Source organism: Gadus macrocephalus, chromosome 19 (genome assembly GCF_031168955.1).
Source record: "Gadus macrocephalus chromosome 19, ASM3116895v1".
NCBI lineage: Eukaryota > Metazoa > Chordata > Actinopteri > Gadiformes > Gadidae > Gadus > Gadus macrocephalus.
Genome location: NC_082400.1, coordinates 15871580 through 15895903, shown reverse-complemented (window position 1 = coordinate 15895903; position 24324 = coordinate 15871580). Strand labels below are relative to the sequence as shown.

General features: G+C 46.3%; 4 protein-coding genes across 11 annotated transcripts in view; 2 read left to right on the top strand and 2 right to left on the bottom strand.

Annotated features, from left to right (window-relative positions):
- Positions 1-35: 35 nt before the first annotated feature.
- Positions 36-1139, top strand: LOC132447973 (small lysine-rich protein 1). Its single transcript, XM_060039039.1, has 3 exons — positions 36-170; positions 300-346; positions 452-1139. Exons 2-3 carry the CDS (start codon positions 344-346, stop codon positions 719-721), a joined length of 273 nt encoding a protein of 90 aa, XP_059895022.1. The 5' UTR covers positions 36-170; positions 300-343; the 3' UTR covers positions 722-1139.
- On the bottom strand, positions 860-1874 carry stmp1 (short transmembrane mitochondrial protein 1). Its single transcript, XM_060039040.1, has 3 exons — positions 1704-1874; positions 1386-1439; positions 860-1241 (listed from the first exon to the last, which is right to left on the bottom strand). The coding sequence occupies exons 1-3, from the start codon at positions 1716-1718 to the stop codon at positions 1170-1172; spliced, it is 141 nt and encodes a 46-aa protein (XP_059895023.1). The 5' UTR covers positions 1719-1874; the 3' UTR covers positions 860-1169.
- Positions 1875-1997: 123 nt separating this feature from the next.
- Positions 1998-23901, top strand: LOC132447954 (dynamin-1-like protein). Of its 4 annotated transcripts, XM_060039004.1 has the most exons (20): positions 1998-2253; positions 2721-2862; positions 3912-3950; positions 5162-5208; positions 5296-5367; positions 6011-6097; positions 6865-7027; positions 8986-9106; positions 10979-11110; positions 12212-12418; positions 13620-13740; positions 14871-15026; positions 17584-17673; positions 18062-18154; positions 18745-18798; positions 19401-19448; positions 20580-20705; positions 20876-20985; positions 21629-21788; positions 22792-23901. In XM_060039004.1, the coding sequence occupies exons 1-20, from the start codon at positions 2152-2154 to the stop codon at positions 22846-22848; spliced, it is 2127 nt and encodes a 708-aa protein (XP_059894987.1). In that variant the 5' UTR covers positions 1998-2151; the 3' UTR covers positions 22849-23901. The 4 variants fall into 4 exon arrangements, with proteins under 4 accessions (XP_059894987.1, XP_059894988.1, XP_059894989.1 ...); XM_060039005.1 differs by lacking the exon at positions 3912-3950 and having other exon boundaries at positions 1999-2253; XM_060039006.1 differs by lacking the exon at positions 19401-19448 and having other exon boundaries at positions 1999-2253.
- Positions 23356-24324, bottom strand: part of LOC132447964 (troponin T, slow skeletal muscle-like) — a 32542-nt gene continuing 31573 nt past the window's right edge. For all 5 annotated transcript variants that reach the window (XM_060039023.1, XM_060039025.1, XM_060039024.1 and 2 more), the window contains one exon: positions 23356-24295. In XM_060039023.1, coding sequence (XP_059895006.1) covers positions 24256-24295 — 40 coding nt within the window. In that variant the 3' untranslated portion in view covers positions 23356-24255. The remainder of the gene's footprint in view (positions 24296-24324) is intronic.

Sequence of the window (24324 nt, the reverse complement as noted above, 5' to 3'; positions counted from 1 at the left end):
AGGTGCCCCTCGGATACAATAAAGGGTGAGGATTTACAGGCTGCTGGTGAACGGCATCTCCATTCATTCAGTCTGAACGACGCAGACAGTCTCTAGGACGACAATATGCCAACAAATCAGCCATCACTGTCCTATTCCAGGCCAAGCTGTTGCTAGTTTGAATTGCCAAGGTAAGCCCCATTTTTCTTTTTATCCAATACACACTGCCAGACATGATAATACATGTTATGCATCATATCAGTCTCCTATCTGACTAAGTTAATGAATTCCTAATTATGTATTCCTCGTTCATGTTGAAGGATATGACTTATCACATTGGAATCTGAATAGGAATGCCTTCATAATGGTAAAGTACATTAATTAGTAACTTCTGAATGCTGGACTTTGATAAGTAGTTGTGTCTGTAAACTACAGTGGGTGTTTTATGCTCTATTCTTTTTTGTATTCAAAGCCCCCAAAATCAAAGAAATCGAGGGCAAACAGCTCGAGGCCTGCCAAGAAGACGGCCAAACAGAAGCCAGCCAAAAAGAGATCTTCAAGTGTCAGGACATTCCAGGCTGAGGTAGACATTCTCAGCCCAGCAGCCATGGAAAACCTGTACTACATTGCCCACAATGCTGCGGACTGTCTCGAGTTTAGAGGGTTTGGGTTGCAAAATTCAAAGAAAAAAAAGAAAAAGAAAGGGAAGGGACGAAAGAAGAAATCCAAGGGCAAAAAGTAGCCTATGAATGGTCCAAACCACAGAATGCACACAAAAGACAAGGACAATGGTACCGTCTGCATATATTTGGAATTACATAATGATAACCTGCATATCATATCTAGATAACTGCAACTATTGAAAGATAATTTCCTGAACTTTGAGACCAGATCATTGGTTTATTATTAGTGATACCACACAATTTCAATCTCGCAAATTCCAGCAAGTGCATTATATAATGTGTAAAAACATAGTTCAAACAGTGAATTATAAGGTCAACATTGCCTTTTGGACCACTAGTTTAATTCAAATCCAATCAAAATCTGAGACAATAATACTGGCAAAGGCACTGTTAGATTTTCTAGTCAGTAAGAGTCATCCTTTTTTTTTTTCACGTGTGCAAACGTATCATTTAAATAAAAACAAAATATTTCCAGTTTCTTTCTTCCCCTCCTTATCTCATGTGACATTAGTCTGGCGGCTTCTTTTTTGCCTCCACGTCCTTCTTGAAGGCTTCTATTTTCTTGGCAATGTTGGGTACCTTGGAAATTAGTTTATTAGGTTATCAGTTGTGTCAATAAGGAACTCTCGCGAGACTTCATTTCTGAACTAACGCTGTCAAATATCGAATATGGACATGATGAATGTGTGATCCTTTGATCTATACTTTCTATAGTATACATACATCATAGTTTTGAGCCAGGTACATCCCCACGACGTTCCCCAACGTGAAGCCTGCCTGTGAAGGAAAAATCATAACGTCAAACATTACATAGTATTGGCACAATTGTATGAATAGTAATCTTATCGTTGAGTCTATACAATACGTTTATCAGAGATAAACAGACGTTGAGCTTACACAATGGTCTGGATGGAGATAAAGCGGATAATACAGCCAACAATAATCATGCGGTTTCAAATATTACGGGTATAAATATGTAAGGAAGAGCATCGCTTAACATTCAACAAAACCCGTCAGACGCCAACGATTAACGTAACTCACCAGAAACTGCAGCATGTCGGAACGAAAGCGCACAACAAAGTCAGCAAACAGTTGCCGTGGTCGTGTTGTCTTGTTACCACTCCGCGAAGTTTGACGGAAGAAAGCGAACTGAAAGTTGTCGATCAGGAGCTCGCAATGTCGTCCGCATACATAAGCGCATGCGCAGTTCACGCCTGGATAGATATTCACGTCGAAGTACGTCACGACAGTCGTCAATTGTGCTGCCGACCGTGGTTGTAGTTCTTTTACGTCACCCCTGTTGAACCCTTACCGGCGGGGCCGTCGGAGGAACTTCATATCCCAGTTCCCGAGATAACGTTCTCCGGGTGGGTGTGTTGTTGTAATGGTGGTGACAGTTAGACATTGAATGACTTTGGCTCCATCACAGCATTGCAGCAGCGGTTTCATTTGTTTAATTGTCCCCAATCGTTGAGTTTCTTCCGTGAACATGGATGCTCTGATCCCGGTCATAAACAAGCTGCAGGATGTGTTCAACACGGTCGGAGCAGACATTATACAGCTGCCGCAGATAGCAGTGGTCGGAACCCAGGTAAACCCCCTCACATGATGTGTGTCTCCTCCTAGTGAAATGCTGTTTATGCTAATAACCTCTAGCCAAACAGGTCAGTGTGGATTAATCTGAATAATGTATATATCTAGGTGCATACTCACTGAGACAGTCAGCTCTGAGACAGAGACACAGTCAGCGATAGTGGTGCTGCTGATACAACGCTATTTGTAGTGCAACACACATCATATTAACTAGTATTCCAGCGACATGCACTGCCATACATCGCTAGAAGACTAGTTAACATGATAATATGATGGTGCAAGGTATGTTTTGTAATATAGACCCTCCACTGTACTCTTCATGTGAATCATCCATTCTGCATTGACATTCTTGCCATGTATTGATTGCATTGAACTCCAATCTGACTGGTGCATGTACATGCATTGCCACCAGCAGGTCTTGTTGCCACGTCCTCACGTCGTGCTGTGTTGTCACGTTGTCTACAGAGCAGTGGAAAGAGCTCTGTGCTGGAGAGCCTGGTTGGCAGAGACCTGCTGCCCCGTGGGACCGGTGTCGTTACCAGGCGACCGCTGATCCTGCAGCTGGTCCACGTGGACCCTGGGGACGGCAAGAAGTGTGACGAGAACGGTGTGTGACATTTATCGAAATAGACCCTCTGCGAAGAGGTGTCAGGGCCAGGGCAAACCCAGTGGTCGCTCGTAACACAAATTATGGGTCTAATACTGTTAGTACCAGGCAAGGGGAGAGGGCTTATTTCCTCTCGGTTAGGCTACTACCAGGGCCCTGGTAGGTACGATTAGTTTGTCCATTATTAGTGTTATGAGTGAAACCTGTGTTGCACTAGGACACCTCTGTGAAAAGGGTCAATGGAGTAGTCTTTGTTGGTTAAAGATGGGATGAGAAGTTGATATGCTTCATTCAAGGCCCAACCCACACCTAATCCTGTACTGTTTCAGATATCTGAAAAGAAAGTATTGCTCTATTATTGTGTGGGGGTAAGGAGGATGAGGGTAAGAATGGTCTGGTGGTGAGGACTCCCAGTCGAAAGGTTCCGCGTTCGAATCCCAATGTCCACATGGTGCCTTCCTGAAGGCATTGAGCTAGCTGCCCTTACCCTACTCATTCACCTAAAGTAAAGACTTGGGCCCAATCCCATTTCCACCCCTTACCCCACGGTCCCCACCCCCTTCCCCTTCCCCTTGCCCCTCAATACAGAGGGGTAAAACGTTCCCCTAAGAAATGAGACATGGGGTCCTTTGGAAGCTTCATTTCAAGGGCTACGTAGCCCTACGTCTTGGCGATAGCCCTTAACTGAAAGGAGAATTGAGACAGCCCTACCCCTACAAAACCAAGGGGGAGGGGGAAGGGGAAGGGGGAAGGGGTGGAAATGGGATTGGGCCTTAACGTATAGTAATGAATCTCAGTAGAACTTACTTGATTGACCTAGTGGCAATCTGTCCCGGCTTTAGAAATGTTGCATGTTTTGCCTCAGGATTTCATTGGACGATTAATCAATATATCGTTAGAAACAGGTTTCCTTTCAGAAATATTGAAAAAGGGCAAAAAACATTCTCGTACGTCCACTGTGTCCTGTCTTTGCCATTTGGGGACAACTAGACTCAATAGATCACTTCTTATCGTCCAACAATCACAATTTGTGTTCTCCTCATCAGCAGACTGCAGCATGTGGAAGAACCCTGTCCATTCTAAAGATGGTCTGTACAGGACAGGTGTCCTCACTTTAATAGCCCTGGCTATCCCCTGTTTCCCTAGAACAACACCAGCTAGCCCAGATTCCTTTATTTATCTGAAGAGCAACACACTCCTTGGATCCATAGTAATAGTCGTTGCAGTAGTAAACGTGGTAGTAGTAGTAGTAGTAGTAGTTGTTGTTGGAGTAGTAGTTGTTTTAGTAGACATAAGAATCCGCATAATATATCAGTTTGCCAATTTTATCAGCCGATATTGGCCTATTCCCGATGTATCAATATCGTAGTATAAGTCTGCCTTTATGACAAATGGTGTCAATTTATAAATAGAATTACCTCCTATATAAATCCTCTACTTTGGTGGTTGATCCCAGTCTAGATGCTTTAACTGAGCACATCCACATAAACTAGGGCTGGGCGATTAATCGGAATTTGGAAAAAACAATGTTTTAATGTTTTATAGAAAGGGATAAAACAGCTGGATACATATCTGTCTATCATTTTAGATTATTTTTGACCATTTTGTGTACTTTTTTAAGGCACAATTTGAAATTTCTCAGTTACAATTTTTTTTAGGGGAGAGACATGCTGAATAAATACAACATGTTTTCAAACACAAAAATAATCGTTTGAATGATCGGGATCTCAATATTGACCAAAATAATCCTGCTTGTGATTTTTCCCATAATCAAGCAGCCCTAACATGAACCCTCCCCAGACTTATACCATGTTCTGGGTGAAGGTCAGTAATTAATCCCCATCAGGGTAAGAGTTAGGGTCCAGGGGGGACATCACAAAGACAACAAGTAAGAATTAAGCATACACTCAACTCTGAGAAGTTCTCTACCGCGGTTTTTATTGTGCAGATGTACTTAGTCTTCAATTTTAATGTTAGCTCTAAAGAAATTCCGGACCTCGTGACCTCTGAGCTGGCTAGAGGCATGCTCCCCCTGCAGCTAATTGGTTCCTTTAGCTCATGTCATGACGATATATCTATATTTTGAATAACGGCCGATATCAATATCGGCTATTTTTCAGTCCCTAATATCTGTATCGGCCTCGGCCCCTGAAATCCAGTATCTACTAGACATGTACAGTTAGACCGTGACATATACATACTACACCTTTAGCCTAGTAGCCACTGATGTTCATGAGCTTAGAGCTGTGATACGAGACTAACTAGGCTTTTCGTTTGTTTGTTTTCTTGTTTGTTGCAGGCAGAGAAGGAGAAGACTGGGGAAAGTTTCTACACACCAAGAATAAGGTATGAAGTATCCCATGGAGAAATGATAGGGGTTTGAAAAAAAATACAAGCGTGTTTGTGTGTGTTCATGACCTTTTGTTTTCTCAGATCTTCACAGATTTTGAGGAAATCCGACAGGAGATTGAAAATGAAACCGAGAGAGTGTCAGGGAGCAATAAGGTGGGTTCTATTTCAAAGTTAAAGCCCTACTTCAACCGCTCAACACATATCAAATAGAAAGTCTGTTTTCACAATTCTTTCAAGAAAAGTTGCATGTTTGGTAAAAAAATAAGAATATCGTAAGATTAAATATTATGATATGATGATTTCGACCTTAGACCTATTTCATCAGTTGATTTTATTTCATGTGATTTCCCTTGATAGTATTGCATCTTTGTCTCGAAAGGTTTTTTTTGTAAAATCTCTATTCAATCGTCGTTGTCGTAGAATTTAGTGTTCAAATGGCATCTACTTAGAAATCGGAGAGTGTTCCAGGGGTCCTTCTATACCATTTCCTCTGCCCCCTTTATTATTATAAGCTCCCAAAATAGCTCCTTCTTATTATGCGTCTGATTGCGGCTGTGAATTATGTAGCACCCTTCTCCTCCCGTCTCTCACTCTGTCTGTCTGTCTGTCTGTCTGTCTGTCTGTCTGTCTGTCTGTCTGTCTGTCTGTCTGTCTGTCTGTCTGTCTGTCTGTCTGTCTGTCTGTCTGTCTGTCTGTCTGTGTGTGTGTGTGTGTGTGTGTGTGTGTGTGTGTGTGTGTGTGTGTGTGTGTGTGTGTGTGTGTGTGTGTGTGTGTGTGTGTGATTATACACCTGCAGGGGATCAGTGATGACCCCATCCACCTCAAAATCTTCTCCCCCCACGTCGTCAACCTCACGCTGGTCGACCTGCCAGGCATCACCAAGGTAACGAACGCCCTCAGTGCACCCGACTCTCACTGAGTCTCACAAATCACTCTTGAGATGAATATGTAAAGGCAATCTGCTTGAATGAGGGCATGAGGGCTTTTCACTTTCTTTCGCTCAGCGTTTGTGTTAACCAATCATGTCGCCCGAGGAGGCAATCTATAAGTGTGTAATTGGCCAACACAAACTCTGCAGTAGTGAACGTATTTTTTTAAGCTTTCAAATCAACACCATGTAGACTGGCCAACCTAGACATACACTTATTCAAATCCACTTCTAAATGCTCTATCCACCTTGTTAATTTCATTTTCTCCTGTATAATATCTCGGAAACTGAACAGGGAACAACGACTCTGCCCCCCCCCCCAGAGGTTATGCTATGACCAGTAGGGCTGCTGGATGCCAGTTTTTATCTCGCGCCTTATTTTCGTATTAATTACTCTTTGAGGTTATGCTCTTTAGTCTTTATTTTTGATGTCATTATCTGAAGAGGATATTCAGACACGTGTCATCTCTGAGGCAGGTCAGGGGTTATGTCATCTTGGTAGCCTGCCGACATTGGGGGATCGAACCCAGTACCTTTTCAGCTGGGATTCGAAACATTCGCGGTCTCTGAGCTTTCCTAGATCCTTTTTTATTCGGGGTATGGTCCCCTTTGGACCTTACCCATGAGTCCAAAGTGGATTCACACCGCCCAGATTCCGACTCGTTTCCCTGAGAACCAATCAGCGTGCACGTCTTTCCAACATTGACCCCGCCCCTCCCCAGGTGCCCGTGGGCGACCAGCCCCAGGACATCGAGGTCCAGATCCGGGAGCTCATCCTCAAGCACATCTCCAACCCCAACTGCATCATCCTGGCCGTCACCGCCGCCAACACGGACATGGCCACCTCCGAGGCCCTGAAGGTGGCCCGCGAGGTGGACACCGACGGTAGGGCCTCCAGAGCTGGCTTGGTCCCCGCGTCACTCGGAAAAAACAAGTCGCAAGAGTGCTGTAGGAGGCGCCACGGTGGTGCACGGGGTTAAAGCACGTACTAGGGGTGTGCATGGGTACACGTGTACACACGTGTAACCGGTTAGTAAATCATAACCGTTTAGGAAAAATAAGTAAACGAAAACCGTAAAAAAATAAATAATAATCACCGCGCCATTGTTTCAATGGGAATCGCGACGGTCCATACTTTCAACATAAAGTTTACATATTTATAATTCGAAATTCGTCCCAGCCTTTATACCACGGATACTCTAGTCTAGGGTCTATAGCATATAACCCGCGTTTTCCGATTACAGTTTAATGTAACAGTATGCTGAAAACATCCTAATTAATACCGCAACTGCAAATTAACCACACGGAGATAACCGTGGCAACCGGTCAAACAAATTTTCTTTTTGCGATCATTCTGCGCGCGCATCCGCCGTGTTGATAAACAAATAATCCCCCTATATGGCGCAAGGTTTGTTCGTGACAGACAGCGGGCGCTCACATGACGTTAAGTAGTTAATGACATTTTTATTTATTTTTGTCCAAAAGTAAATAAAAATGTCATTAATTAATAAAAAAAACGGTTAACTGTTTACACGAAAAAAAAAAAAGGGTTGTGTAACCGTTTACAATTTCTTGTAAGCGTTCACACCCCTAGCGCGTACCGTATAGACACTGTCCTGAACGCAGCGACCCGGGTTGGAATCCTGACCGTTGTCCTTTGCTGCATGTCTTCCTGCCTTATCTCTCTCTATAATAAAGCATAAAAAATGCAAAGCTAAATCTTTAAAAGAAGAGTGCTGTAGAACGTACAATGCGTCCATGAAACGCTTTGGTGCGGGTTTGTTTTGTTTTGTTGTCAGCGTTGAGCAATGAGCACATTTTCCAAATTTGTTCAACAGTGTTTTTATCCCTTTTATTGTATTGTGTTCTTAAAGGCACCCAGTGCAACTTTCGAGGCTTAAAAATAAACATTCAATTTCTAGTCTTTTTTACACGTAGTAAGTTTCAATAACTCCATACCATTACATACCGACATTCAAGCAGCAAAGATGAGACGTCGTTGTGTGGTGAGAACTGATAGAAAATCGATAACAACAACAATGCCGCCATTTTCTTTATTTTTTGTAACCTACGATAAATAAAGCAGGCTTCCAGTCAATGGAAAAATGGCTTCTCCCCACCGGCGATTGTTGTTGTTTACGATTTTCTATCAGTTCTCACCACACAACGACGTCTCATCTTTGCTCCTTGAATGTCGATATGTAATGGTATGGAGTTATTGAAACTTACTACGTGTAAAAAAGACTAGAAATTGAATGTTTATTTTTCATTGAATGTTTACATAAAGTTGCACTGGGTGCCTTTAAGATCATTTTGACATTTCACATGTATTTGAGGTTTTTATCATTATTTCAGATGTTATTTCATGTATTTTAATAACAGTGCATGTGTAGTGTGGCAACCCGCCCCCCTCCAGGGGCCGGGTTGTAGTGGGCGTGTACCGGCGTCACCCACGTGCCCGGCACGGGGAACGTTCTCTCGCTGATCGCGATCAGCTGGAGGGGAAACAGCCGGCACGAGGAAAGGGCAGGGGGTATAAAGCAGAGCGGAGGACTGACGGCGAGGAAGCGACCCCCCCGAAGGAGGAGTAGGAGACGCATAACTCCGCAACGGCTACGTGGCTCACGGAGACCCTAGCCCAGACACTCGATTGATTATATTCGTGATTGTTGAATAAACGCCGGGATCGGCTTTATACCCGCCTCATCCGTGCCTACTTCCTGTGCGAACCAGCCTCTCAGCCAGCCGGCGTGCCACAGTAGTTAAATGAAATGTATTTTCGTAGTCCATGAATTTGAGCTATGTTACATGTATGTATTCCATCTACTGTGTGTTGCTCCCAGGCAGGAGAACGCTGGCGGTGGTGACCAAGCTGGACCTGATGGACGCCGGCACCGACGCCATGGACGTGTTGATGGGCCGGGTCATCCCCGTCAAGCTGGGCCTCATCGGGGTGGTCAACAGGTGGGGATGGTTCTGGCTTTATGCTACGCTACACAACGTTACAGTACACTACACTACAATACACAACGTTACAGTATACTACACTACACTACAATACACAACGTTACAGTACACTACACTACAATACACAACATTACAGTATACTACACTACACTACAATACACAACGTTACAGTATACTACACTACACTACAATACACAACGTTACAGTACACTACACTACAATACACAACGTTACAGTACACTACACTACAATACACAACGTTACAGTATACTACACTACACTACAATACACAACGTTACAGTATACTACACTACACTACAATACACAACGTTACAGTACACTACACTACAATACACAACATTACAGTATACTACACTACACTACACAACGTTACAGTACACTACACTACAATACACAACGTTACAGTATACTACACTACACTACAATACACAACGTTACAGTACACTACACTACAATACACAACGTTACAGTATACTACACTACACTACACAACGTTACAGTACACTACACTACAATACACAACATTACAGTATACTACACTACAATACACAATGTTACAGTACACTACACTACAGTACACAACGTTACAGTATACTACACTACACCACAGTATACAACGTTACAGTACACTACAGTACACAACGTTACAGTATACTACACTACACTACAATACACAATGTTACAGTATACTACAGTACACTACAGTACACAACGTTACAGTATACTACACTACAATACACAACATTACAGTATACTACAACACACAACGTTACAGTATACTACACTACACTACAATACACAACATTACAGTATGCTACACTACAATACACAACGTTACAGTACACTACACTACAATACACAACGTTACAGTACACTACACTACAATACACAACGTTACAGTACACTACACTACAATACACAACGTTACAGTATACTACACTACACTACAATACACAACGTTACAGTATACTACACTACACTACAATACACAACGTTACAGTACACTACACTACAATACACAACATTACAGTATACTACACTACACTACACAACGTTACAGTACACTACACTACAATACACAATGTTACAGTACACAACGTTACAGTATACTACACTACACCACAGTATACAACGTTACAGTACACTACAGTACACAACGTTACAGTATACTACACTACACTACAATACACAATGTTACAGTATACTACAGTACACTACAATACACAACGTTACAGTACACTACACTACAGTACACAACGTTACAGTATACTACACTACACTACAATACACAACATTACAGTATACTACAACACACAACGTTACAGTATACGACACTACACTACAATACACAGCGTTACAGTATACTACACTACAATACACAGCGTTACAGTATACTACACTACAATACACAACGTTACAGTATACTACACTACAATACACAACGTTACAGTACACTACACTACAATACACAACGTTACAGTATACTACACTACAATACACAACGTTACAGTATACTACACTACAATACACAACGTTACAGTATACTACACTACAATACACAACGTTACAGTACACTACACTACAATACACAACGTTACAGTACACTACACTACAATACACAACGTTACAGTATACTACACTACAATACACTGCAGTACACCGCACTGCACCGCACTACACTACACTATACTTCGCTACACACTAGACTAGACTAGACAACACTATGCTATGAGCAGCTCGCCCTAGCTTCTCAATATTCGGGGGGGTTGATTTCATATCGGAGCCCCCCCCATACTAAGTTTAGAAGACTCTGTGTAGTATTCATGATTTTGTCTTTTTCTTTTTCAGGAGCCAATTGGACATCAACAACAAGAAGACTGTGGCCGACGCCATCCGTGACGAACACGCCTTCCTGCAGAAGAAGTACCCCTCCCTGGCCAATCGGAACGGGACAAAGTACCTGGCCAGGACTCTCAACAGGTGACGCAATCAATCATCATCTTTGAGCTCATGAGCGTCAAGTTTGCATTTTGTTTGCGTGATTACGTTTTATGTGCCGTTAAAGTGCAAAAAATGCTGTTCAAGTGTTAAAAAGTTAAAAGGTAGAAAATAGAAAAAACTATAATTACATTATTATATTGAAGTACATTATAGTACTGAATTTAAAGGCGCTGCAGGTAAGAAGAGCTAATTTCAGTCAATAAGTTCAGAATGGCGTTGCCATCAGTCAGCTATAGGGTCTCTCTTCCGCTCTTTACTGTGATCTCTCTTTACAACTCACAAATCATACCTACAGCATACAGCACCTTTAACCGCAACACATCCAATCAAATCAATTATACAATTAGTTACAATGATAATGCATAATGAATCATTTATAATTGCATTGCCTCCAGATCATATATTAGAATCAATTATAGTGACGAGATAATAAGAGCAGCTCCAATTAAAATGGTTGCGTTGTGAATAAACCACACCGATGTATTTTCTTGTTGATTGCCTTTGACATTTAAAAGGCTGTGCATTATGCAAGTCCCCGATAGCGGTTGATGTTCAGGGATCAATCAAATATCACGATGATACTGTGGAGGAGGCTCATCGTGTGTGTGTGTGTGTGTGTGTGTGTGTGTGTGTGTGTGTGTGTGTGTGTGTGTGTGTGTGTGTGTGTGTGTGTGTGTGTGTGTGTGTGTGTGTGTGTGTGTGTGTGTGTGTGTGTGTGGTTGTGTGTGTATATGTGTGTGCACGCCTATATGCATCCATGTGTGCGTTTACGCACATGGTTTCACACCCATCTGTATCTGTGTATGTGCGCGTGTGTGTGGTTGTGTAAATGTGTGTGCCCGCCTATGCATGCGTGTGTGCATTTACGCGCATCTTCGAGTTTGTGTGTGTGGTTGTGTGTGCGTGTGCGTGCGGGCGTGTGTGTGTGTGTGTGTCTGTGTGTGTATATGCGTTTGTGCACGCCGTCGCCTATGCACGTGTACTGTGTGTGTGTGTGCATTTACACACGTGCGCGTGACCTGTATGTGTGCCTGCGTGAGCGCGTGTCCCATCTCCGTTTACCCGTATGCCCCCCGTCAGACTGCTGATGCACCACATCCGGGACTGCCTGCCGGAGCTCAAGGCGCGCATCAACGTGCTGGCAGCCCAGTACCAGTCGCTGCTCGGCAGCTACGGCGAGCCCGTCGAGGACCAGAGCGCCACGCTGCTGCAGCTCATCACCAAGTTCGCCGCCGAGTACTGCAACACCATCGAGGGCACGGCCAAGTACATCGAGACCACCGAGCTGTGAGTCCGCCCTCCGTCCCGCAGACCCCTCACTTTGCATTAATAATCAAACACCGGGTGAATAATTGAACGGTCTGAAGGCAGACAAGTTCAAAACCTGGATGAACGGGGACGTTTCGGTGTCTGCCGCTTCGTTATTTAAACCGACCAATTGTGTTGCTGGATCTGGGATCTGGGAGGGCGTAGTTGATTAACAGCGGGCACGAACTCGGAGTGCAGTGGTAAAGTGTTCCCTGTGGGAAGACAAGCGTCACCGATAGTGACACGCAGCTTCCTAGAAAAAAAAGTCTGTAAAGGTTTCAAATCAACACCTTGTAGACTGGCCACTGTTGGATTGCACACATTAAAACCTGAAACAATTCTGAGTATCTCTTTAACATACAGGAAACCAGGTGTCCCTATCTGGGTGATCATGTCGTTTCTCTTTCTTTTCTTCATATTTGTTTTGACCAGTCATGTTTCCGGAAGAGGGAGTTGTTAAACACGTAATTGCCTATTAACAGCAAACACAAACTCAGCCAGCCTTAGTCAATAGTAAAATAGTGTCTGTGAAGGTTTAAAATGAACACTGTGTGCACAGGCCACTGTAGAAATACGGTTTGTCTACTTGTGCGAATCAGTTGTACCACAAACAAGGTATAGCTATTTCTAGGGCTGCTCGATTATGGGAAAAATCATAATCATGATTATTTTGGTCAATATTGAAATCCCAATTATTCAAACGATTATTTTTGAGTTTGAAAACATGTATTCAGCGTGTCTCACCCACTGTAAATCACTGCATACAGTAGGTGTCACCATTCAACAATAAAACCCAACAATACCTGGAAGGCAAGGCATGCACAAGAAGGCGGGACTTATCGAACAGGAAGTGGAATGTTCATGACCGATGAAAATGTTCGAATTTGTCTCTAAAGGCACAGTTATGGTTCCACGTCGACGTAGCGCAAGGGGGTTTACGGACCCCTTACGTCCTTGCGGACCCTCTGCGTCCTCCGTAAGGGCCTGACGTGCGCCTCCCAAAAATTGTAACCTTGCGTCGAGGCGTCGCAGCAGCAAGGGCTGTGATTGGTCCGTTCACTAAAACCCGACGCAGAAACAAAACCGGTTATTGCGTTGCGTCGACTTGGAACCGTAACTGAGCCTTAGCGTCACGGATGACCTCTTGACCTCCTCCTTCCTCTTCTTCTTCGTCCGCCAGGTGCGGCGGTGCGCGGATCTGCTACATCTTCCACGAGACGTTCGGCCGCACGCTGGAGTCGGTGGACCCTCTGGGCGGTCTGAACACCATCGACATCCTGACCGCCATCCGCAACGCCACCGTGAGCACAGCGTCCACTTCCTGTCTGTCTGTTTCCCGTCCATCCTCACCACTTCATGCGTCAGCCTTGAGGCGACTAATGGCCTTTCCATCGAGCGTTTTTTTCGATGGAAAATACTGAGCCGTGCTGAGCCGTACCTGTTTTTCGGTACTCCTCCGTTGGGGCGCCAAGCAGTTCTGAAAGGGTGCCGAAAAGTTGGAGCTACACACACCGTCCGTGAATTGGTGGACAGAATCGTCACTTAAATTCGACAGGGGGATAAAAACATACAAACACAGTACCCGCGTGCCGTTGCAGCCGTGAATGCAGACGCCGTTCATTATGGCGCCGATAAAGAAGGCGGGGCATGTTGTCCAAGGCTGCTCGAGGGCGGGGTCTGTAGGACGTTTTGGAGATCGAACGCGGAACCTTTTTCAGAGGTGGGACTCAAACCTCCTTAGCGACTAGGCGGCGTATGTTACACCCCCCCCCCATTCCCCACCTCTCTTATTTAACTCCCTGCTTCCACACAGCCACGCCCACTGATTCCTTCATCAGGCGTACGCAAACAAGGTCTGACGGTGTGCATCCCCTTTCCCTTCTGCCTGTCTGTCTGTCTGTCTGTCTGTCTGTCTGTCTGTCTGTCTGTCTGTCCCTCTGTCTGTCCCTCTGTCTGTCCGTCTGTCTGTCCGTCTGTCTCTCTGTCTGTCCGTCTGTCTCTCTGTCTGTCTGTCCCTCTGTCTGTCTGTCTGTCTGTCTGTCTCTCTGTCCCTCTGTCTGTCCCTCTGTCCCTCTGTCCGTCTGTCTGTCTGTCTGTCTGTCCATCTGTCTGTGTGTCCGTACGTCTGTCTGTCTATCTGTCTGTCTCTCTGTCCCTTGCGGTCTGTCTGTCTTTCTGTCCCTCTGTCTGTCCCTCTGTCTGTCTGTCTGTCCCTCTGTCTGTCCCTCTGTCTGTCTGTCTGTCTGTCCCTCTGTCTGTCCCTCTGTCCCTCTGTCCCTCTCTCTGTCTGTCCCTCTGTCTGTCCCTCTCTCTGTCTGTCTGTCCCTCTGTCTGTCCCTCTCTCTGTCTGTCTGTCCCTCTGTCTGTCTGTCTGTCCCTCTGTCTGTCCCTCTGTCTGTCCCTCTGTCTGTCCCTCTGTCCCCCCCCCCAGGGCCCACGGCCCTCCCTGTTCGTGCCCGAGGTTTCCTTCGAGCTGCTGGTGAAGAGGCAGGTGAAGCGTCTGGAGGAGCCCAGCCTGCGCTGCGTCGAGCTGGTGCACGAGGAGATGCAGCGCATCATCCAGCACTGCAGCAACTACAGCACGCAGGTAGGGGGCGCTGCAGTACCTACAGTACACAGGTAGGGGGCGCTGCAGTACCTACAGCACACAGGGGGAGCTGCAGTACCTACAGCACACAGGTAGGGGGCGCTGCAGTACCTACAGTACACAGGTAGGGGGCGCTGCAGTGCCTACAGTACACAGGTAGGGGGCGCTGCAGTGCCTACAGTACACAGGTAGGGGGCGCTGCAGTACCTACAGTACACAGGTAGGGGGCGCTGCAGTGCCTACAGTACACAGGTAGGGGGCGCTGCAGTGCCTACAGTACACAGGTAGGGGGCGCTGCAGTACCTACAGTACACAGGTAGGGGGCGCTGCAGTACCTACAGTACACAGGTAGGGGGCGCTGCAGTGCCTACAGTACACAGGTAGGGGGCGCTGCAGTACCTACAGTACACAGGTAGGGGGCTCTGCAGTACCTACAGTACACAGGTAGGGGGCGCTGCAGTACCTACAGTACACAGGTAGGGGGCGCTGCAGTACCTACAGCACACAGGGGGAGCTGCAGTACCTACAGCACACAGGTAGGGGGCGCTGCAGTACCTACAGTACACAGGTAGGGGGCGCTGCAGTACCTACAGTACACAGGTAGGGGGCGCTGCAGTACCTACAGCACACAGGGGGAGCTGCAGTACCTACAGCACACAGGTAGGGGGCGCTGCAGTACCTACAGCACACAGGTAGGGGGCGCTGCAGTACCTACAGTACACAGGTAGGGGGCGCTGCAGTACCTACAGTACACAGGTAGGGGGCGCTGCAGTACCTGCAGTACACAGGTAGGGGGCGCTGCAGTACCTACAGCACACAGGGGGAGCTGCAGTACCTACAGCACACAGGTAGGGGGCGCTGCAGTACCTACAGCACACAGGTAGGGGGCGCTGCAGTACCTACAGTACACAGGTAGGGGGCACTGCAGTACCTACAGTACACAGGGGGCACTGCAGTGACTACAGTACACAGGTAGGGGGCGCTGCAGTAACTACAGCACACAGGTAGGGGGCGCTGCAGTACCTACAGCACACAGGGGGAGCTGCAGTACCTATAGTACACAGGTAGGGGGCGCTGCAGTACCTGCAGTACACAGGGGGCGCCGCAATAACTACAGTACACAGGTAGGGGGCGCTGCAGTAACTACAGCACGCAGGTAGGGGGCGCCGCAATAACTACAGTACACAGGTAGAGGGCGCAGTGACTACAGTACACAGGTAGGGGGCACTGCAGTGACTACAACACGCAGGTAGGGATTCACAGTGCACTGCAGTAACTGCAGTACACAGGTAGGGGGCGCTGCAGTGACTACAGCACGCAGGTAGAGGGCGCAGTGACTACAGTACACAGGTAGAGGGCGCAGTGACTACAGTACACAGGTAGGGGGCACTGCAGTACCTACAACACGCAGGTAGGGATTCACAGTGCACTGCAGTAACTGCAGTACACAGGTAGGGGGCGCTGCAGTGACTACAGCACGCAGGTAGAGGGCACTGCAGTGACTACAACACGCAGGTAAGGGGCGCAGTAACCACAGAGGGCAGGTAGGGGGCGCAGTGCACCGCGGGGCGATGTGACTGAAATGGGTTTTAATGGGACTTCGTTTAACCATAGATATTCTTCTTTGTCTTATTCTAAACTCTTTTAAATAATGTTTTATGATTATAATGATGATATAAAGTGGCCCAAACTACCACATTGTAATCCAACTGTAACTCTCTCTGTCCTCCTCCTCTCTTAATATGCCACCACTCTTTTATGCTTTTTTTAAAAATGGTTAATATTGATGTAGGTAAGATTGAAGCCATTAGAGAGACGTCAGCTATTGGTGATTGAAAAGCCCTCCGAGACGAATAGATCTTTGAGTTGGCCCTGCCTGCCTCTGTATGGCTCGATTTCGATTTTTGACCACTCCCGACTAATTTGTGACCAATCGGGGCATCTCTTCCCCGATTGGGTCGGTAATCCATCTTGTCTGGAATCTCAATGATGGAGGGAGGAAAAGTTTTTGGGGGTTTAATTAAATTTCTTTGCTCTATTCTTCTGCTCTTTTTAAGCCTGTCAAATCTTACCCACCGCGTCTGCAAGGTGACATTTAAAACCATTGTTTTATGATTTTGTCTCTTCATACCTTGAAAAGTGCCTTATAAATACAGTTTTATCATTATTAATGATGTTATGAACTCGTCTGCACTACCACACCTGAATAATGGATGAAGTCATCTATACCCCAATATATTTTATAATGTTCCTAAACTACCTCACTTTAATATTGCGATACGCTTAAAGCAGATTAGTACCCCAGTGATTATTCACATCATTAGTATACAACTTGGCTGTGTGTCACATCCTCTCTTGTTCTGGGTCCATTTGGACGGTCTTGTTCACACTTAACTCCCAATGATCCTTTCTCTGGTGTTCTCATTTCGAGTAATGAAGTTATGAAACTCATAAAGTGTGTGTGTGTGTGTGTGTGTGTGTGTGTGTGTGTGTGTGTGTGTGTGTGTGTGTGTGTGTGTGTGTGTGTGTGTGTGTGTGTGTGTGTGTGTGTGTGCAGGAGCTGCAGAGGTTCCCCAAGCTACACGACGCCATCGTGGAGGTGGTCACCTCCCTCCTGAGGAAGCGTCTGCCCATCACCAACGAGATGGTACCTCCTCCTCTTCCTCCTCCACCTCCTCCTCCTGCTGCTCCTCATCCTCCTCCTCCTGCTGCTCCTCATCCTCCTCCTCCTGCTGCTCCTCCTCCACCTCCTCCTCCTCCTCCTCCTCCTGCTGCTCCTCCTCCACCTCCTCCTCCTCCTCCTGCTGCTCCTCTTCCTCCTCCTCCTCCTCCTCCTCCTCTCCCTCGTCCTCTTCCTCCTCCTCCTCTTCCTCTTCCTCCTCCAGGGCCCAGTACAGAGACTACCTCCCAGGCTTAGCTCTCCCCCTCCTCTTACACCCTTATCAGCCCGGCCTCTCACTGAGTTTAAATTGAAGGTGTTTCATGAACCATGATGATGTTTTTCATTATGTCATTATTCATTCTTATCTTGATAGGTCCATAATCTGGTGGCTATTGAGCTGGCCTACATCAACACCAAACACCCAGACTTTGCAGATGCCTGTGGGGTCCTCAACAACAATATAGAAGTATGTACTTTTTGTTTTTGTATTATGTTTTATAATAAAGTCTCCAAATGTACTTTTGAGATAGTGGCCGTGCTATTGATTTTAATATGGACTCGTGTGTGTGTGTGTGTGTGTGTGTGTGTGTGTGTGTGTGTGTGTGTGTGTGTGTGTGTGTGTGTGTGTGTGTGTGTGTGTGTGTGTGTGTGTGTGTGTGTGTGTGTGTGTGTGTGCTTCTCAATAAGTACCGTCTTCCAGTAAGAAGAGTGCAAAAGTTCCAGTTTCGTAACTTTTCCTTTTTTTTCACTCATCCATACTTTTTTTAAGTAGATGAGTGGATATATAAAGTATTTATTTAGGTGTTCTTTAAAAAGTTCAATCTTGAAGAACAAACTAATGAATGCAATAAGAAATGAGATTAAACAAGTACGGCTACAACAGTTGTTATTTTCTTCCTCTACTTGAGAAAGTTAATTAATATTTGTATTCAATAGTGTGGAATTGCTCCCTCAACGTATACTAAAAAAATAGACCTATCTATAAAAGCAAATGATGTATATTTACTTGGACTTTAAACTTTTGTTAATAAAGTTCCCATATCTTGTGTGTTGTAGGAACAGAGGAGGAACAGAATGAGGGAGCTTCCCACTTCAGTGCCCAGGGACAAGGTAAGAGCAGACCAACCCAACGATGTTTGATACTTCACCACCGCCAGGCCTGACGTGTGTACTCTGTGATATGTATTTGTTCTTGCTAACACAAAAGCTCCGGAGAGGAGCTTGCAACGGTCCACACGGTGTGATTGAAGTCAGGCGTCGGTTGTTTTAGATGTTTTGCTGTTTTGCTCACAACACTTCAAGATAATGATCTGGCACGAAGAAGTGCGCCGGATAGCTTCTGTCAAGGAATTTATATACCTTTGATCTATCTCTCTCTCTCTCTCTCTCGCTCTCTCTACCTCCATCCACCCTTACCACTCTCTCTTTCGCTTTCTCTCTCTCCGCATCCTTCTTGCTCTCGCTCTCGCTCTTTCTCTCTGTCTAGCTCTCATTTTCTCTCTCTCTCCCTATCTCTCTATCTCACTTTCTCTGTCTCTGTCTCTCATTCTCTCTCCCGCTCTCTTTCTCTTTCTCTCTCTCTCTCTCTCTCTCTCTTCCCAAACCTCAAAAGGTCTCTCAACTGCCAGCTTGTGTTTTCTCTGTTCTTCATTATCTTCCCCTGCTTGTTCCTCTACTCTCTCCCCCCCTGCCTCCCCCCTCTCTCTGGCTAGTCTGTTGGTCGAGGTGCGGCCCCCCCACTGGACATGGACGGTGCCAAGGTGCTCGCTCAAACGGCTAAGCTAGCCCACTAGCTAGCAACTGGCCTGAACTAGCCCGCTAGCTAGCAAGCTGGCTAAACCATCCCACTGGCTAGGGAGTGGGCTAAACTGGCAGACTAGCTAGAAAGTTTGCTTAACTGGCAAACTAACAAGTTGGCTTGTTAACAGCCGGGCAAACTAGAAAATTGCCTGCTAGCAGCCAGGCTCGCTAGTTAGCTGGCTAGCTACGCTGGCTAGCTACGCTGGCTAGCTACGCTGGTAGGAGCCGGTTGTTGGTTGTGTTTTTATTGGCGGCATGAGTCGGCGGATTGGTGTGTGAAACGGGCATGGTTGTTTGTAGGAATGCTGCTTGGTTTGCAGTCTACTCGGATACCTGCTTCTTGCCTTCATGCCTTCTTCTTCTTCTTGTCTCGCCTTCCTCCTTCTGTGTTGGTTTGCTATCTGTGAACTTTTCGTGCCCCCTCCCCAGTGATGCTATGCTTGTCTTTCAGAAAACAACTTCCTTAATTGCAGGAGCTACTTCTCAACTTGACCAATGCTCCCTCCTAACTAATTTGTAGATGTCAAAAGCAAAGTGATTTATGCATGTGCTGTTTGGCTGAAGGGATATCCGGCTCCTCCCTACAGATAAAACTGCTCCGTCTCGAGTTCAACAAAGAGCTTATTTACCTGATTTGTTCTCCCCGATATCCAGTGCTGTACGCCTCGATGTCTTTGTCTTGATCTCTCCTCTAATCGTACCATTAAGCGTGTGTATACTTCTGTTAATCCTCTGCTCTCTCTGTCTGTGTCTCTGTCTCTCTCTCTCTCTCTCTCTCTCTGCCTCTCTCTCTCTCTGCCTCTCTCTCTCTCTGTCTCTGTCTCTCTCTCTCTCTCTCTCTCTCTCTCTCTCTCTCTCTCTCTCTCTCTCTCTCTCTCTGCCTCTGTCTCTGTCTCTGTCTGTCTCTGTCTGTCTCTCTCTCTCTCTCTCTCTGTCTCTCTCTCTCTCTGTCTCTCTCTCTCTCTCTCTCTCTCTCTCTCTCTCTCTCTCTCTCTCTCTCCTCGTTCTGCGCTGCCTGGGCGCCCTGCGTCTCCCTCCTCTCCTCCTCTCATTATGGTTTTGAACCCGGTTGTGTTCCCCGCTGTCTGCAGGCCGGCGGGCCCCAGGCGGACGGGGATGGCACGGGGAACTGGAGGGGGATGCTGAAGAAGGGGGAGGAGGCCCCTGGCTCGGGGCCCGGGAGTCCCCTGAAGGGAGCTGTCAACCTGCTGGATGTGGTGAGGATAAGGGCCCACCGCCACGCTCCTCGAAGCTAAGCGCAGCGTTTTTGGTTTTGTTTCCTTTTTGGTGTTTAATGTTGAACGGCAGTCGTTGAACTCAGCCTGTTCGCTCTCCTCCTCCTCCTCCTCCTCCTCCTCCTCCTCCTCCTCCTCCTCCTCCTCCTCAGCCCGTACCGGTGGCCAGGAAGCTGTCGTCACGGGAACAGCGGGACTGCGAGGTCATCGAGCGGCTCATCAAGTCCTACTTCCTCATCGTGCGCAAGAACATCCAGGACAGGTACGGGAGTTTTTTCCGCCCACGTGCCGTTTTAGAAACCTCCCGATCAACAGATTGTTAGCGCGATGTGAGAGAGACTACTGGAGGTGCCCTCTGAGAAGAGACCGGGGGGACCGAAGTAGACGTGGGAGGAAGGAGTGGGGCAGGACCGGGCGAGGCACGGACTCCACGGACGCCCAGAACCGCTCTGGGTGGAGAGGGCGTTTAAGACGACTACGACAGTCAGAGAGGCACCACCCTCAGGAGGGGAATAATTCCCAGCCTGGATAAAATAAACGATGATCATGATGATGATGATGACATGTAACTACGCAACTACGCGTCTGTCCATCGATTGACTTTAACTCGAGACCATCATAGGGGTCACAGGGCAGCCATAGCCCAAGTAGGCCAGCCCACGCAGTCGTCCTCATCCCGACTCCCACAGCCTCTTCCCAGGGGGCCGTATCTGAACGCTTTCAAGCCGCGGGCACCAGAAACTTCCCATGAAAGCCTTAACCGTGTTTGTCTACGACACACACTCTTAATTTCTCTGGTTTCAAAACCAGTCCCCCCCCGTTGTCTCCTGCTCCATCTGCTGCTGAGGTAACGCACCATCTGTTCCCTCTCTGTTCGTCTGTCCCCCCCCCTCCCCTTCCTGCAGTGTGCCGAAGGCGGTGATGCACTTCCTGGTGAACCACGTGAAGGACAGCCTGCAGAGCGAGCTGGTTGGCCAGCTGTACAAGTCCGGCCTCCTGAACGAACTGCTGACCGAATCGGAGGACATGGCTCAGCGGCGCAAGGAGTCGGCCGACATGCTGCAGGTGAGCGCAGAGACGGAGGGAAAGGTCGCGGTTGTTGTCGTTTCACCCGGCGGTGAGCTTCAACACCTGTTCCTTCACTATGGAGGACACGACCTATGGCGGTTTCAAAGTCAAAGTCATCTTTTTTTGTCAATTCATACAAATGTACAAGACTTGTACATTTGTACTGTTTGGCTGTGGCCAACGGTGCATTAAGTATAAAAGGATAAAATTAGATGCGGTAATTAAATTTGTGGTTGAGGGCAGGACGAAAGTGGTATGTGAAGGGAATGTTGACTGTTGATGGTGGATGATCTGGGCCAATCATAACTTTCGGATTTCTATAAGCTTCCTTATAAGATTTCTCTAATGAAGGACGCATGTATCATCGGTTCCAAGCCGCTTTGACGACCACTTTGGGCTCAGATAAGTAATGGGCTTACTTACTAATTGGGGAAGAGTGTACAAGGGCGTGACGAGGAGTGAGGAGGAGTGTCTGGAGATTTAGGGGCGAGGGTGAGCTCACTGTAGAACGACGACAGTACAGAGACCGCCGCACAGGTTATGATGCTTGGTTTCAGAGCCTTGTACGTGTCCATCCAATCAAAGGCCAGCATCCGCCTCTCTATGGCAGGCTACAGCTAACTTAGCTTAGCTTTGATTCTTGTAAACATCGAAATCTTGTGATTGCTCTGCTATTAAAAAGGTTTGTTTTGGCTCGAGTAGTATACAAAACGCAGACACTGTTGGGGAAAAGGCCGGTGACTATATAATCTTCATAATAGATTGAGTAAGATAGAAAATGTATGATGAACAAAAGAAAGCAAGATCAGCTTTTGTTGTAGTTTACATTTGGTGTAGTGAATGTTGAGGGTGCGTTGAAGGATGGATGCACGTAGGATTCGAACAAGCTCCCCTTGATGGAACTGTGGTATCCTAACTCAACCATTCTCTCTCTCTCTCTGTCTCCCTGTCTCTCTGTCTATGTGTGTGTGTGTGTCTTGTTCTTGTTTGTTTTCAACAGGCTCTGCAGAAGGCCAGCCAGGTGATTGCAGAGATCAGAGAGACTCATCTGTGGTGATCAAGTAGATGTCAAGTGGACCACCTCTAGGCATGGAGCCCGATGATCTGGGCTCGACTCATCTTGTCTGAGAGAGGTCTGCTCCTATCCCCATATCACAACACTGTGTCATGAAACAAAGAAGACACCTTCCTGTCTGAAAAGAGCTGCAAGTTCTCAGATTTGCCACGGTGAATATGCACTGCTGTATCCCCGGCTATATTTTGGTAAACAAATAAGTTCCCCAGCCACCCAAAAGGGGAACTAAAGTTGGCCATGTTTAGAAATTTAATCTGATACATATTGCTTAGGTCTGTGTTGCACTGTTGCGTTTAGTTATTGTGAAGTATAACACCAGGTTGTTATTATAATTTCCTTTTTAAGTTATTCTTTTCTGCGTACACATCCACACGAGAAACTCCTGGAGGAATTATGATTGAATTCAGCTGAAGGGCAAAAAGTGTGTTTCTTTCTTGTCAGGCAACCAAGTAGCAGTATAATGACAGGCCGGTTTTTGTTTTTGCAGCCACACAAAGAATTCTCGGGTATGTTTTGGATCTGAGAAAATTAGAACTCGCATCCATAATTCATTTAGCTTTCTATCTGTTGCCGGTAGCATTTTGAAAATGAGCGTATTATAATGTGGGAAGAAGCCAGGGGAGCCCTGAAGGGGAAAGGGTTCACAGAATTCTAATGTGTGAGTTACTCACAGCTTTCAGCCTGTTGAACAAAAGCTACGTAGTTTACATGCTCAAATCACTGGACTTAGGCACATCACTGATTTCACTGTACCATGCGGTATTGTATAGAAACATATGTCCATAGGCACTCTATGCTAATTTAAATACTTGTTAGGTGTGCGCGTGTGTGTGTGTGTTTGTGTGCGTGCATGCGAGTGTGTGTGTGTGTGTGTGCAAGAGCCCAAATCATTGTGACCGTTCACTGCATTAAGTTATTTCATTGTTTACATTGTGCCGAAAATATGTGAAATTTAGTTGTTAATAATGTTATTGTCTCTATGTGAATGACTATGAATATAATTTCCCTGATGATTAAATACATTTATGTTGTTGATACAGCTTTTTTTTTGGGAAGTGTTCGGATCGTTACAGATAAAAATAAACAAAACGAGCAATTCAATTATAAAAGAAATGGCTTATTCTGAAACCGAAGCTGAACTGGCGTCCACTCTGGCGCACACACAAAAATAATTACAGTTTAAAAGAAAAAAAAGGAAACCCACACAAAAAAACTCCAATTCATATTTATTGTGTTTTGTGCCCGAGTAGATTTTAATTTGCCTCGGAGGCTGGTTTTGGACTAGTCTACATGAAGTGATACCAACAATACAAGTGTAACCCCGTGGTGGGGGACTGTCGCCGTCGTCGGCTGGGGCCCGGTCGGCTTCTCCGGCTCTAGGGGTCAGGTCTACCTCAGGCGGCCCTTGGCCTTGCCCCTGCCTTTGGCGCTGTGGGGCAAACCAAACCGAGTCATGGG

Excerpts from the sequence above, each read along its gene's own strand:
- stmp1 (XM_060039040.1), bottom strand. Across the intron at positions 1,242-1,385 it reads ACCTGGCTCAAAACTATGAT|GTACCCAACATTGCCAAGAA; the intron begins GTATGTATACTA and ends CTAATTTCCAAG.
- LOC132447954 (XM_060039004.1), top strand. The coding sequence starts at position 2,152 with ATGGATGCTCTGATCCCGGTCATAAACAAGCTGCAGGATGTGTTCAAC. Across the intron at positions 11,111-12,211 it reads CTGGCCAGGACTCTCAACAG|ACTGCTGATGCACCACATCC; the intron begins GTGACGCAATCA and ends GCCCCCCGTCAG. Across the intron at positions 19,449-20,579 it reads TGGACATGGACGGTGCCAAG|GCCGGCGGGCCCCAGGCGGA; the intron begins GTGCTCGCTCAA and ends CGCTGTCTGCAG.